Below are 13364 nucleotides of genomic sequence, written 5' to 3'. Positions count from 1 at the left end.
GACCTTACTTCGAACATGAAAGAGCTTTTAGCAGTTCAGTACGCCATCAATCATTTTTTAACATCCCTCCGTTCCCACCACGTGAGAGTACTGACGGACAACAGGGTGGTAGTAGCATATTTAAATAATCAGGGAGGGACGAGGTCTCAATCCCTAATGAAAGTGACAAATTTCATCATGTCGCAAGCAGAAGCCAACTTGTCCTCCCTGACAGCCCTTCACATAAAAGGGTCAGAAAATCAAACTGCAGATTTTCTAAGCAGGACCCAATTAAAACAGGGGGAATGGGAATTAAATACATAAATATTCAAACGCATAGTGGATCTTTGGGGGGCCCCGGATATAGATCTATTTGCAAACAATCAAAATCGGAAAACGGAGGCCTTCTGCTCGATAGATCCTCGGGGGAGTCCAGTGGCTATAGACGCGTTGTTAATTCCATGGAAATTCCATCTAGCTTATGTGTTTCCTCCGATAGCTCTAATTCCCTTAGTCTTGAAGAAAATCAGGGAAGACAGAGCCAAAGTGATATTGATAGCTCCGTTCTGGCCGAAAAGAGTATGGTTCCCATGGCTACGCCTAATGTCTATAGCGGATCCTTGGGTACTCCCAGATATCCCAGACCTTCTGCATCAAGGGCCAGTGAATCACCCACAAATAAAAAGTTTGCACATGACGGCCTGGCTTTTGAAAGGGAACTGTTAACAAAAAAGGGTTTTTCTTCAAATTTAATTTCTACCCTGCTGGCCAGTAGAAAACCTATAACTACCAGAGCCTATGGCAAAGTCTGGAAAAAGTTCCTCTCCACGTCAGGGGTGATCCTATCAAATTAGATGCCAATTCAGGAAATTTTAGAATTTCTTCAAAAAGGATTAGAGAAAGGCCTAGCAACAAACACTCTGAAAGTTCAGATTGCAGCATTGGGTGCCCTTTACAACCAGGATTTGGCGGGGAATCACTGGGTAAAAAGATTTATTAGAGCATCTACTAGGTCCAGACCAGTTATACATCTCACCGCTCCTCCCTGGGATCTGAACTTAGTCCTTTCAGCACTAACTAAGGCACCGTTCGAACCTTTATCTCAGGCTTCACTGAAAATAATATCTTGGAAAACCTGTTTATTGGTGGCCCTAACCTCAGCTCGCAGGATTAGTGATCTGCAGGCCTTATCAGCCTACCCACCTCTAACACAAATATTAGATGACAGAGTAATCCTCAAAACTGACCCTTCTTACCTTCCCAAAGTGGCGTCAAAATTCCACAGATCTCAAGAGATAGCGTTACCATCTATTTGCCCCAATCCAAAAAACAAAAAAGAGGAGGCTCTACACACACTAGACGTAAAGAGATGTCTAACACACTATCTGTCAGCCACAAGGGAGTGTAGGAAAGGGAGGGCTCTGTTTGTCTGCTTTCAGGGACCAAATAAGGGTCACAAGGCATCGAAAGCCACGTTGGCAAGGTGGGTAAGAGATGCCATCAAGATGTCATATACCTCTTCCGGAGAACAAGCTCCGGACACAATTAAGGCCCATTCAACCAGGTCGGTGGCAACCTCTTGGGCTGAACGTGGTGGAGCATCAATAGATCAAATATGTAGAGCAGCCACTTGGTCTTCCCCCTCTACATTCTTCAAGCACTATCAGCTTAATCTATCTTCTCCCTCAGACTTAACTTTTGGTAGGAGAGTTCTTGAGGCAGTAGTCCCACCCTAAAACTTTCATTCTTTGAAATTCTCTCGTTAGTGCCGTCATGGGGTAAGAGAATATCGTAGTTACTTACCGATAACGGTATTTCTCTGATCCCATGACGGCACCTGTATATTCCCTCCCTTCACGTATGGGTGTCCACACTACTAATAATTTAAGTCACGAGGTGTGCAAAAAAAAAAAAAAAAAAAAATATATATATATATATATATATATATATATATATATGAGCTTATATAAGTTATATAGTTATGATTTGTTGTGTAAAAATAACCAATTAAGTTACAGCAGAAATTCCCTGCAAGGCTCTGTAAACCAACTGAGGTGGAGGAGAGGTCCCGCCTTTTTAACCTGTGGGTTTCCTGTCCCTGAGGGCGGATCCCTCTCTCGTTAGTGCCGTCATGGGATCAGAGAAATACCGTTATCGGTAAGTAACTACGATATTCCTCCTCATCCTGCCCATTGCCCAGCCAGTGATAGATGAGTCTGCTGGTACATTGACCCAGAACGCTACATTCCCCTTGCACGCTACACAGCCAGAATCTGACCCTGCTGAAAGTCAGGTTCCCCTTCCCGCATACCATACCACCTTACACGGGGACAAAGAGGAAGGTGCAGATGAAAGTGCAGGTTCCTTCATCAGGTGGGGGGGGGGGAATACTCGTTGGCGACGTCACTGGCACAGGGCCTCTCATAGTACGCAAAAGTGTCGCTGCCGGTGGGAGGCGCCCCCGCCGTGCAAACACACCGCCTTACTTTGAGGGGCCTCGTGCCAGTGCCAATGCCAACGAGTGGGCCCCCCCTGCTTGCTCAGGATCACAGCACTTGCAAAGTTTAAATACTTACCTCTCCCTGCTCCACTGCCGTGACGTAGTCCAGATTTCCTGGGCCCACTAAATACTTGAACCAGCCCTACCCCCCACAACTTTAGCCAAATGACCCCCAATTTCCAATGCCTAACTATTATTATAAGGTAAATTAAGATTGACAAGCTTCAGTAACAAGAATGGATGTTTTTGCCATTAAAATGGGCAGTGTAGGTGTTTTCCTGTCCTTCACTCACTGCCGACTATGCTTCCCCATTGACTTGCATTGGGTTTCGTGTTTCGGTCGATCCCCGACTTTTCGCGATAATCGGCCGATTCCACTCGACTCGACTTTTGAGATAGTCAGGTTTCGCTCAACCCGACTCGACCCTAAAAAACTAAGTCGCTCAACCCTAGTAACCAGGGTAAATATCGGGTTACTAAGCGCGGCCCTGCGCTTAGTAACCCGATGTTTACCCTGGTTACAAGTGAAGACATCGCTGGATCGGCGTCACACACGCCGATTCAGCGATGTCAGCGGGGGGTCCAGCGACGAAATAAAGTTCTGGCCTTCTAGCTCCGACCAGCAATGTCACAGCAGGATCCTGATCGCTGCTGCGTGTCAAACACAACGATATCGCCATCCAGGACGCTGCAACGTCACGGATCGCTATCGTTATCGTTCTAAAGTTGCTCAGTGTGAAGGTACCTTTAGTCTGTCATTGTTAGTTTACTGTAAGTGATATCTGTAACTTGTATGTAACCCCTTCTCATGTACAGACCATGGAATCAATGGTGCTATATAAATAATAATAATATATAGACAGATACACGGCAGGTGATGTATTCAGTCTGTGTCTCCACAGGTGGATCCAGGAGGAGAAATCCACCAGAGAGATGTCCCCGTCCTCTGTATCCCCAGGACTGTCCGGAAGAGAATCACAACATCCCGGAGGATCATCAGGTAGATGACACTGAAGCCCCCACAACATCTGACCATGAAGTGATGGGACCTGAGCTCATCTTACATTTTTCTCTTTAGGGTGAAGATCTGGTTGATATTCAGGTTGAGGTTATACATGGAGCACAAGAGGCGATCGCAATATGGGCCGATCAGCAGGGTGAGGAGGGGAGACTGTCATGTCTGTTCTGTGGTCACCGACTACTACTCCCATCATCTCATCATCACATGACACAATCTATTCCATCACTGTGTGTCTCTACAGATGGATCCATGAGGAGAAATCCGCCAGAGAGATGTCCCCGTCCTCTGTATCCTCAGGACTGTCCGGAGGAGAATCACAACATCCCGGAGGATCATCAGGTAGACGGTGCTGAGCCCTGTACCGGATCTGTATATGGGGGGACATTTCTGATCGAGGTCATAGAGGTCACAGATTTTGGTGGTTTCTTGTAATTGTGCTGATTGTTACATCTGATATATCAGGAGGAAGATCAGACTAAGAATAAAGTGAAGGAAGAGACAGAAGAAGAAGTGATGACAAGGGGGGATCAGCCGTGTGTGAGTGACGGGAAGGAGGAGATTCCGGGAGATGTTTCCACAGGTGTGTGATAATGACGGGCGTCTGTGTGATGATGATGATGATGCCCGACTTGTGATGGTCATGTCCGGCATTCGATGATGATGACCGACGTGTGATGATGATGTCTGGCATGGGATAATGACGACTGGCGTGTGATGATGATGAACAGCGTGTGATGATGACTGGCGTGTGATGATGATGACCGGTATGATGATTTCCAGCGTATGATAAAGATGATGTCCAGCCCGTGATAATGATGATGTCCGGCATGTGATGATGACGACCGGCGTGTGATGATGACGACCGGCGTGTGATGATGACGACCGGCGTGTGATGATGATGACCGGCGTGTGATGTGTGCAGCATTATATGGGGCAAATATCTGTGTGGGGCATCTTATGTGGCCATGTGCAGCATTATATGGGGCAAATATCTGTATGGAGCATCTTATGTGGCCATGTGCACCATTATATGGGGCAAATATCTGTATGGAGCATCTTATGTGGCCATGTGCACCATTATATGGGGCAAATGTCTGTGTGGGGCATGTTATGTGGTCATGTGCACCATTATATGGGAGCAAATATCTGTATGGGGCATCTTATGGGGCCATGTGCAGCATTATATGGGGCAAAATATCTGTATGGAGCATCTTATGGGGCCATAATCAACATTTGTGCTGCATTATATGGGGCATATTTTAATATGGAGCATCTTATGGGGCCATCATGAACTGTATGGAGCATTATATGGGGCTCCTGATTCAAGATGGATATTCAAAAACACTTAACCTACTGATGTCTCAATTTGTTTTACTTTTATTGGTATTTATTTTTATTTTTGAATTTTAAAAGTTGCTGCTGCATTTTCCACCCTAGGGTTATACTCGAGTCATTAAGTTTTCCCAGTTTTTTGTGGCAAAATTAGGGGGGTCGGCTTATGCTCGAGTATATACGGTAGTCGGAAGCCCCGATGTAAGTGCTCAGTGTAGAGCGCAGGATAAATGTGAATCAAAATGTTTGTTTTTTTTAATGTTCCCAATAAGAGCTTCATCTCAATTCACTCCCGAATCCAAATACCTATTCCACCTCCTGAGCCCCATATTGTACGTAAACCGCAGTTAGCGTCCATATATTTGCCATTTCTGTAGCAAGTAGAAACCGCTTAATTTACAGGGTGGGCGTCTGCAGAAGCACAAGCTGGGCATAATGTATGGCCACTACAATGTACTGGGCACTACAATGTACTGGGCACTGCAGTCTACTGGGCATAATGTACTGGGCACTACAATGTACTGGGCATAATGTACTGGGCATAATGTACTGGGCACTACAATGGCATATTTGCATTTTTACTTAGCAACATCCACTGCTGCTTGTTTCTGGAGAACACCCATGGAGTCAAATACATCACTGAACCTGTGGATAAATTCCCAGAGGGGTGCAATTTCCCAAATGGGGTCACATGAGGGGAATTCTGCTCTTCTAGCACTTATGGGTTCTGTATATGGAGTCCGCAAACTATTCTAGGAAAATCTGCCCTCCAGGAGGCAAATAACACTTCTTTCCTCCCAAGTGTCACCGTGTGGCTACGCAGTACTGCACAGCATCATGGGATATTTCCACGTTCAGCAGAAATTGTGTAACAAATTATGTGGTCATTTTTACCCATTTCCGCTTGTGAAAATGTAAAATCTGGGGCTAAAACAACAATATAACGGTAAAAATGTAACTTTTTCCCCACAGTTCAATGGTATAACATTTTAACATTTTGTGAAACCATACCTCTAGATATATTCCTTGAGGGGTCTAGTTTTAAAATTGGGGTCAATTGTGGGGGGTTTCCACTGCTTAGGGAAAGCAAGGGCTTTGCAAACGCAACGTGGCATCCGCTATCTTTGTCATCTGATTTTGCGCTCCAAAAGTCAAATGGTTCTCCTTCCTTTCTGAGCCCTGCCATGCGCCCATACAGTAGTTTCCCACCACATATGGGGTATCGGCGTCCTTAAGAGGAATTGTAGAACAAATTTTATGGCACATTTTCTGCTTTTACTTTTGTGAAAATTAATAGTTTGGAGCTAAAGCAACATTTTTTGTGGTGGAAAAATTAAAATGTTTATTTTTCTCAGTCGCACATGACAGCACTACCAGAGAGAGGGGATCCGCCCTTCAAGGACAGGAAACCTACAGGATAAAAAGGCGGTACCTCTCCCTTGCATCAGTTTTTTTGGTTTCCTGTCCCTGACGGGAAACTTTCTTGGACGGTACCTGAAGAAGACCGGAACCTGAACGAAGAATCCGGAGCCGGCCAGTCTGGGTTCTGGCAGCGGGGAGGCCCCTGCCACGGCTAGTCCGGTATCCGAGGCCGCCACAGCTACGACCGATGGGTCGGGAAGTGTGAGCGGGGGAAAGCGCAGCCGCCACTCCGGATAGGAGTTGGGGGCTCCGGCACTCTGCTGCGCACAGGATGCCTGGATCTCCAAGATGGCGCCGCACCAGAAGTAGTGGGAGAGCTTCCGGTTCAGGGGCAGTGCGGTGACTGACTGCACCAAGATGGCGCTGCCCCGGAACTGGAGTTTTTCATTTCCGGGTCGCTGACCTCGTGCGCATGCGCAGTAGGTGTAGAAGACCGAAGATGAAGGAAAAAAAAAAAAAAGGAGCGCTTCCTCAGCGATGCAGCCACGGGGAGGGGATAAGCGCTTAAAAGAAGGTGCACATGGAAGTTCCTTGCTGCATGCCGACCCAAGGTGGTACCATGGAGGACAGCGATCAGCAGCTTCAGCCGCAGGAGCAGCGCCATCATCAGCGACAGAAGTCGGACGCTCAGAAAAAGCGAACTTCTGCGCACAACCGTAGTTCTCGGTTGGGTAGCCATTCCACGCAGAATAGTAAGAATTCCAGCGTGGTGAACCAGCTACCGCCCACGGATCTCACACCTCAGGATCCTGCCCCTCCTCCAGAACCGGTACCTGTGGCTGCGTCAGATTGGTGAGTGATCTTCGTGAAAGCTCACTTTTTGTTATTGGGGTTCCCCTTCTCCATTTATCTTAGACAAGGAAGAAAACGGGAAAGACAAAACACAGAACCTGCTCCTTATGCGAGAAAGCTCTACCACAGTCTTGGGATAAGAAGCTATGTGACTCCTGTATAGAACGAGTCCTCTGTGAGGAGACCCCAAACTTCGCCTCTGAGTTACGATCTGTCATTAAGGGAGTTAAACACAGTCTCGACCTCTGATTTAAAGGTGAAAAAAGAGCTAGTAGGAAACAACCTATTCCTTATAGGAATTCTGACTCTTCCAGCTCCGAGAGTAAAGACTCGGATACGCAGGATTCCTCCTTCTCTTCTTCGGATAATGAGAGTGGAGGTCGTCATTGTTTCCCCCTAGATGAGGTTGATGGCCTTGTAAAGGCAGTAAGATCAACAATGGGGGTATTGGACCCTCGTCCTGACAAAACTGTGCAGGACATTATGTTTGGAGGGTTATCCCAAAAAAAGCGTAAGGTGTTTCCCCTTAACGAGAACATACAAGCATTAATTAAAAAGAAGTGGGAGAAACCTGAAAGGAAAAATGCATTGGTCCCCTCTATTAAAAGGAAATACCCCTTTGAAGAAGAGGCTTCTGTCTCATGGGATAAAGCCCCCAAACTCGACGTTGCGGTAGCTAAGGCCTCAAAAAAGTTTGCATTACCATTCGAGGATATGGGAACCTTGAAAGATCCTCTTGATAAAAGAGCAGATACTTTTCTTAAAGGGGCCTGGGAGTCAGCAGGAGGATGCTTAAGGCCAACCATAGCGGCTGCCTGCACATCTCGATTTTTAAGGATCTGGGTTGACAACCTAGAGAAACGGCTTAGGGATGAGGTCCCCAGAAATAAAATTTTAGAGTCCATCCCTATGATTAGAGGAGCCGCAGCATTTTTGGCAGATTCATCGGCCGACTCAATTAAATTAGCATCTAAATCTGCAGCTCTTTCAAACGCAGCGCGTAGAACCTTATGGCTAAAGAGCTGGCCGGGGGGACTTACAAACCAAACAAAAACTGTGTTCAATTCCATGTGAGGGCAAGTTTCTTTTTGGAGAGACTCTGGACGATATCCTGTAAAAAGCAGGTGATAAAAAGAAAGGTTTTCCCATTCTGGCCCCAACATATAATAAGCGGCCCTTTCGGAATAGAAAGTTTTTTAGGAGAAGACCGCCAAGGGAACAAAACCGATGGGATGACGGGAAAAGGAAGGACAGGGGGTTCCTTTTTGGTAACTCCCCTCGAGATAGAACCCCCCCCCCCCCCAAGTGATATCTTCCCCAGGGTGGGAGGGAGATTATCTCATGGAGTTGTCAGGTGTGCAGTGGTCGAAGGTACAAGACCTGTGTCAAGTCCTTCAGTGTTTTGAGGAATGCACACGGCTGGTTTGTGCAGACGACGCCATAATAAGCATGAGCATCCCCCTAATGCGTCTGCTGATGCAAAGTTTGACGCACATAAAGGAGCAGGCATCTGCAGCTGAGGAAGAGGAAAGCCTTGATGACAGTCAGCCATTGTCTGGTCAGGGCAATCTACAGGACGAGATAGCGGGCGAAGAGGAGGAGGATGATGGGGAAGAGTATTTTTTGAATGAGGAAGCTTCTCTGGGGCCAATAAAAACTGATGGAGTTGCAAGGCCGGGTTCAGGTTTTTTGAGGGAGACAAGTGACGTAGATTTGCCTGAAACTGCCCCTCAACCCAGCACAACCGCAGATTTGACAACTGGAACTTTGGCCCACATGGCGGATTATGCCTTACGTATCCTCAAAAGGGACCCACGCATTATTAAAATGATGACCGATGACGATTACTGGTTGGCCTGCCTCCTTGATCCTCGCTATAAAGGCAAATTGCAAAATATCATGCCACATGAGAACCTCGAACAAATATTAGCAACCAAACAAGCAAGTCTTGTAGACCGTTTGATTCAGGCATTCCCAGCACACAGCGCCGGTGATGGTTCTCACACGAGGTGCAGGGGGCAACAGGGCAGAGGTGTTAGAGGTGCACAAATCAGAAGCGGCGTTGGACAGAGGGGTTTTCTGACCAGGTTGTGGAGTGATTTCACAATGACCGCAGACAGGACAGGTACTGCAGTATCAATTCAAAGTGACAGGAGACAACATTTGTCCAGTATGGTTACTAACTATTTTTCATCCCTTATCGATGTTCTCCCTCAACCGTCATTCCCATTTGATTACTGGGCATCCAAAATAGACACCTGGCCTGAATTGGCAGAATATGCATTGCAGGAGCTTGCTTGCCCAGCAGCTAGTGTGCTATCAGAATGAGTATTCAGTGCTGCTGGTTCAATATTGACCAAAAAAAGGACTCGTCTGGCTACCCAAAATGTTGATGATCTAACCTTCATTAAAATGAACCACTCATGGATTTCTAATTATTTTGCCCCACCTTTCCCGGCTGACACCTAGCTTTCCTATAAAAAGGTCTTGCTTGTGGATTGGTTTTACTGACTGTTCCAATCTCTTAATCTGCAGCAGCTGTTTGTCCAGCATACAACAGGTTTACACCTCCCTAAATGGGCAAACTCCCCTCACGGGGCCGTGGTCTCGCCACTTGGCGCAAGCACCCATGAGAGTGCTGTTTGTCTGAAGAGGTGGGTGTGCCCGCTTTTGGTCGACTGTACTGCCACTGGGTCTCTCATAGTACAATAAAGTGTCTCTGGCGGTGGTGGTGCGCACCCAACGTCAGACACACTGTTGTAACATGAGGGGCCCTGGGCCTGTACCGCCGGCCACAAGAGGGTTCCCTTCCCCCCCAGCTCAAACAGTGCTCTACCACTTGCAAAATTATCTCTCACAGCTCCACCAATGTTTAGTCTATGCGCTGACATCCTTCAATGCCTGGCACTGACAATACCAATTTGTTGACATGTATGATGCTACTTAAAATAGTCAGGGTCAGTGTCCCATATTTACACCAGTAAATACTTAGCGGCGCCAAATTACTATGTCTGAAACTCAGCAGAGGAACCCACCCCTGTACCTAAGTATGCCAGCCTTTTGTTTTTTGATTTTGTTGTTTTGCGAGACATTAACATCTATTTATTTTTTGGGAGTACTGTGTCAGACACTCATTACAATTGTCCTCCGCTGACCACACCAATGCTGCCTGTGTACCCCTGCAAGATAATTCGAACTGCATTGAGCCAAATTTTTTTATTTTAGGTCTACTAAGTCTGTCTTCGGTCCCTCCTTCCAATTGTCCTCCGCTGACCACACCAATGCTGCCTGTGTACCCCTGGAACCTATTTAAAAGTGCATAGAGCCTACTTTTTTTATTGTAGGCCTACTAAGTCTGTCTGCGGTCCATCCTTCCATTTGTCCTCCGCTGAGCACACCAATGCCGACCGTGTACCCATGTAACTTTTTTTCAACCTGCAGTGAGCCAACTTTGTGGTGTAAGGCCTACTAGCAGTGTCTGTCTGTGCTACTTAATACAGCTGTTCTCCTCAAAAAAAAAAAAAAAAAAAAAGGCTGGTTTTCAGCCAGTCAGAATTATAAAACTGCATTGGGGCCACAAGTTTCGTTGTGGTCTACAAACTGATTCTTCCGCTCCAAGGTGTTCTCCTGGTTGCCTTTCCTGAGCTTCAATCTTCAGGCTCTCGTTAAATAGTTTTTTTAATCAAACTGCAGTGGGGCTAGTACTTGGGTTGGGGCCTACTACCAGTGTCTGCCGCTCCAAGGTGTTCTCCTGGTTGCCTTTCCTGAGCTTCAATCTTCAGGCTCTCGTTAAATAGTTTTTTAATCAAACAACTGCAGTGGGGCTACTAGTTGGGTTGGGGCCTACTAACGGTGTATGCCGCTCCGTGCTGTTCTCCTGGTTTCCTGTCCTGAAATTCCATTTTCAGGCTCTCGTTAAGTAGTTGTTGAAACCACACTGCATTAGTTCTACAAGTTGGGTCTGGGTTGTAGAGACGGTGTCTGCCGCTCCAAGGTGTTCTCCAGGTTGCCTCTCCCTAGCTTCTATCTTCAGGCTCTTGTTAAATTGTTTTTAATATAACACTGCATTTGGCCTACTTGTTTTGTTGGCCCTACTAACGGTGTCTGCCGCTCCTTGATGTTCTCCTACACTGAACAAACCACTGCCGCCTGTTTACTACTGTTACCAATTTTGAACTGCATTTAGCCTACTTACTGATTTGAGCCTACTCACTGTGTCAGCCTCTCATTACAGTTGTACTCCACTGAACAAAGCAATGCCCCCTGGTTAGTCCTGTTACCAATTTTGAACTGCATTTAGCCCACTTTATTATTATATCTGTGTTTCCTCCTCATCCTGCCCATTGCCCAGCCAGTGATAGATGAGTCTGCTGGTACATTGACCCAGAACGCTACATTCCCCGTGCACGCTACACAGCCAGAATGTGACCCTGCTGAAAGTGAGGTTCCCCTTCCCGCATACCATACCACCTTACACGGGGACAAAGAGGAAGGTGCAGATGAAGGTGCAGGTTCCTTCATCAGGTGGGGGGGGGGGGGAATACTCGTTGGCGACGTCACTGGCACAGGGCCCCTCATAGTACGCAAAAGTGTCGCTGCCGGTGGGAGGCGCCCCCGCCGTGCAAACACACCGCCGTACTTTGAGGGGCCCTGTGCCAGTGCCAATGCCAACGAGTGGGCCCCCCTGCTTGCTCAGGATCACAGCACTTGCAAAGTTTAAATACTTACCTCTCCCTGCTCCACTGCCGTGACGTAGTCCAGATTTCCTGGGCCCACTAAATACTTGAACCAGCCCTACCCCCCACAACTTTAGCCAAATGACCCCCAATTTCCAATGCCTTACTATTATTATAAGCTAAATTACGATTGACAAGCTTCTGTAACAAGAATGGATGTGTTTGCCATTAAAATGGGCAGTGTAGGTGTTTTCCTGGCCTCCATTCACTGCCGACTATGCTTCCCCATTGACTTGCATTGGGTTTTGTGTTTCGGTCGATCCCCGACTTTTCGCGATAATTGGCCGATTCCACTCGACTCGACTTTTGAGATAGTCGGGTTTCGCTCAACCCGACTCGACCCTAAAAAAACTAAGTCGCTCAACCCTAGTAACCAGGGTAAATATCGGGTTACTAAGCGCGGCCCTGCGCTTAGTAACCCGATGTTTACCCTGGTTACAAGTGAAGACATCGCTGGATCGGCGTCACACACGCCGATTCAGCGATGTCAGCGGGGGGTCCAGCGACGAAATAAAGTTCTGGCCTTCTAGCTCCGACCAGCAATGTCACAGCAGGATCCTGATCGCTGCTGCGTGTCAAACACAACGATATCGCCATCCAGGACGCTGCAACGTCACGGATCGCTATCGTTATCGTTCTAAAGTTGCTCAGTGTGAAGGTACCTTTAGTCTGTCATTGTTAGTTTACTGTAAGTGATATCTGTAACTTGTATGTAACCCCTTCTCATGTACAGCACCATGGAATCAATGGTGCTATATATATAATAATAATATATAGACAGATACACGGCAGGTGATGTTTTCAGTCTGTGTCTCCACAGGTGGATCCAGGAGGAGAAATCCACCAGAGAGATGTCCCCGTCCTCTGTATTCCCAGGACTGTCCGGAGGAGAATCACAACATCCCAGAGGATCATCAGGTAGATGACACTGAAGCCTCCACAACATCTGACCATGAAGTGATGGGACCTGAGCTCATCTTACATTTTTCTCTTTAGGGTGAAGATCTGGTTGATATTCAGGTTGAGGTTATACATGGAGCACAAGAGGCGATCGCAATATGGGCCGATCAGCAGGGTGAGGAGGGGAGACTGTCATGTCTGTTCTGTGGTCACCTACTACTACTCTCATCATCTCCTCATCACATGACACAATCTATTCCATCACTGTGTGTCTCTACAGATGGATTCATGACGAGAAATCCACCAGAGAGATGTCCCCGTCCTCTGTGTCCCCAGGACTGTCCGGAGGAGAATCACAACATCCCGGAGGATCATCAGGTAGACGGTGCTGAGCCCTGTACCGGATCTGTATATGGGGGGACATTTCTGATCGAGGTCATAGAGGTCACAGATTTTGGTGGTTTCTTGTATTGTTCTGATTCTTACATCTGATATATCAGGAGGAAGATCCGACTAAGAATAAAGCGAAGGAGGAGACAGAAGAAGAAGCGATGACGAGGGGGGATCAGCCGTGTGTGAGTGACCGAAAGGAGGAGATTCCGGGAGGTGTTTCCACAGGTGTGTGATAATGACGGGCGTCTGTGTGATGATGATGGTGCCCGACTTGTGATGGTCATGTCCG

General features: G+C 47.1%; 2 protein-coding genes across 4 annotated transcripts in view; both read left to right on the top strand.

The window, feature by feature from the left end:
- Positions 1-13364, top strand: part of LOC138657437 (zinc finger protein ZFP2-like) — a 492419-nt gene that overhangs the window by 279096 nt on the left and 199959 nt on the right. The window lies entirely within an intron of this gene.
- LOC138657407 (zinc finger protein 665-like) overlaps positions 1-13364 on the top strand; it is an 84317-nt gene that overhangs the window by 51297 nt on the left and 19656 nt on the right. For 2 of the 3 annotated variants that reach the window (XM_069745172.1, XM_069745173.1), the window contains exons 5-12: positions 3382-3479; positions 3558-3636; positions 3742-3839; positions 3963-4080; positions 12603-12700; positions 12779-12857; positions 12963-13060; positions 13183-13300. In XM_069745172.1, the coding sequence (XP_069601273.1) occupies positions 3382-3479; positions 3558-3636; positions 3742-3839; positions 3963-4080; positions 12603-12700; positions 12779-12857; positions 12963-13060; positions 13183-13300 (786 nt within the window). The remainder of the gene's footprint in view (positions 1-3381; positions 3480-3557; positions 3637-3741; positions 3840-3962; positions 4081-12602; positions 12701-12778; positions 12858-12962; positions 13061-13182; positions 13301-13364) is intronic. The other variant, XM_069745174.1, reaches the window with a different exon arrangement.

Source organism: Ranitomeya imitator, chromosome 1 (genome assembly GCF_032444005.1).
Source record: "Ranitomeya imitator isolate aRanImi1 chromosome 1, aRanImi1.pri, whole genome shotgun sequence".
NCBI classification, from domain to species: Eukaryota; Metazoa; Chordata; class Amphibia; order Anura; family Dendrobatidae; genus Ranitomeya; species Ranitomeya imitator.
This window is presented reverse-complemented; position numbering and strand designations above follow the sequence as displayed.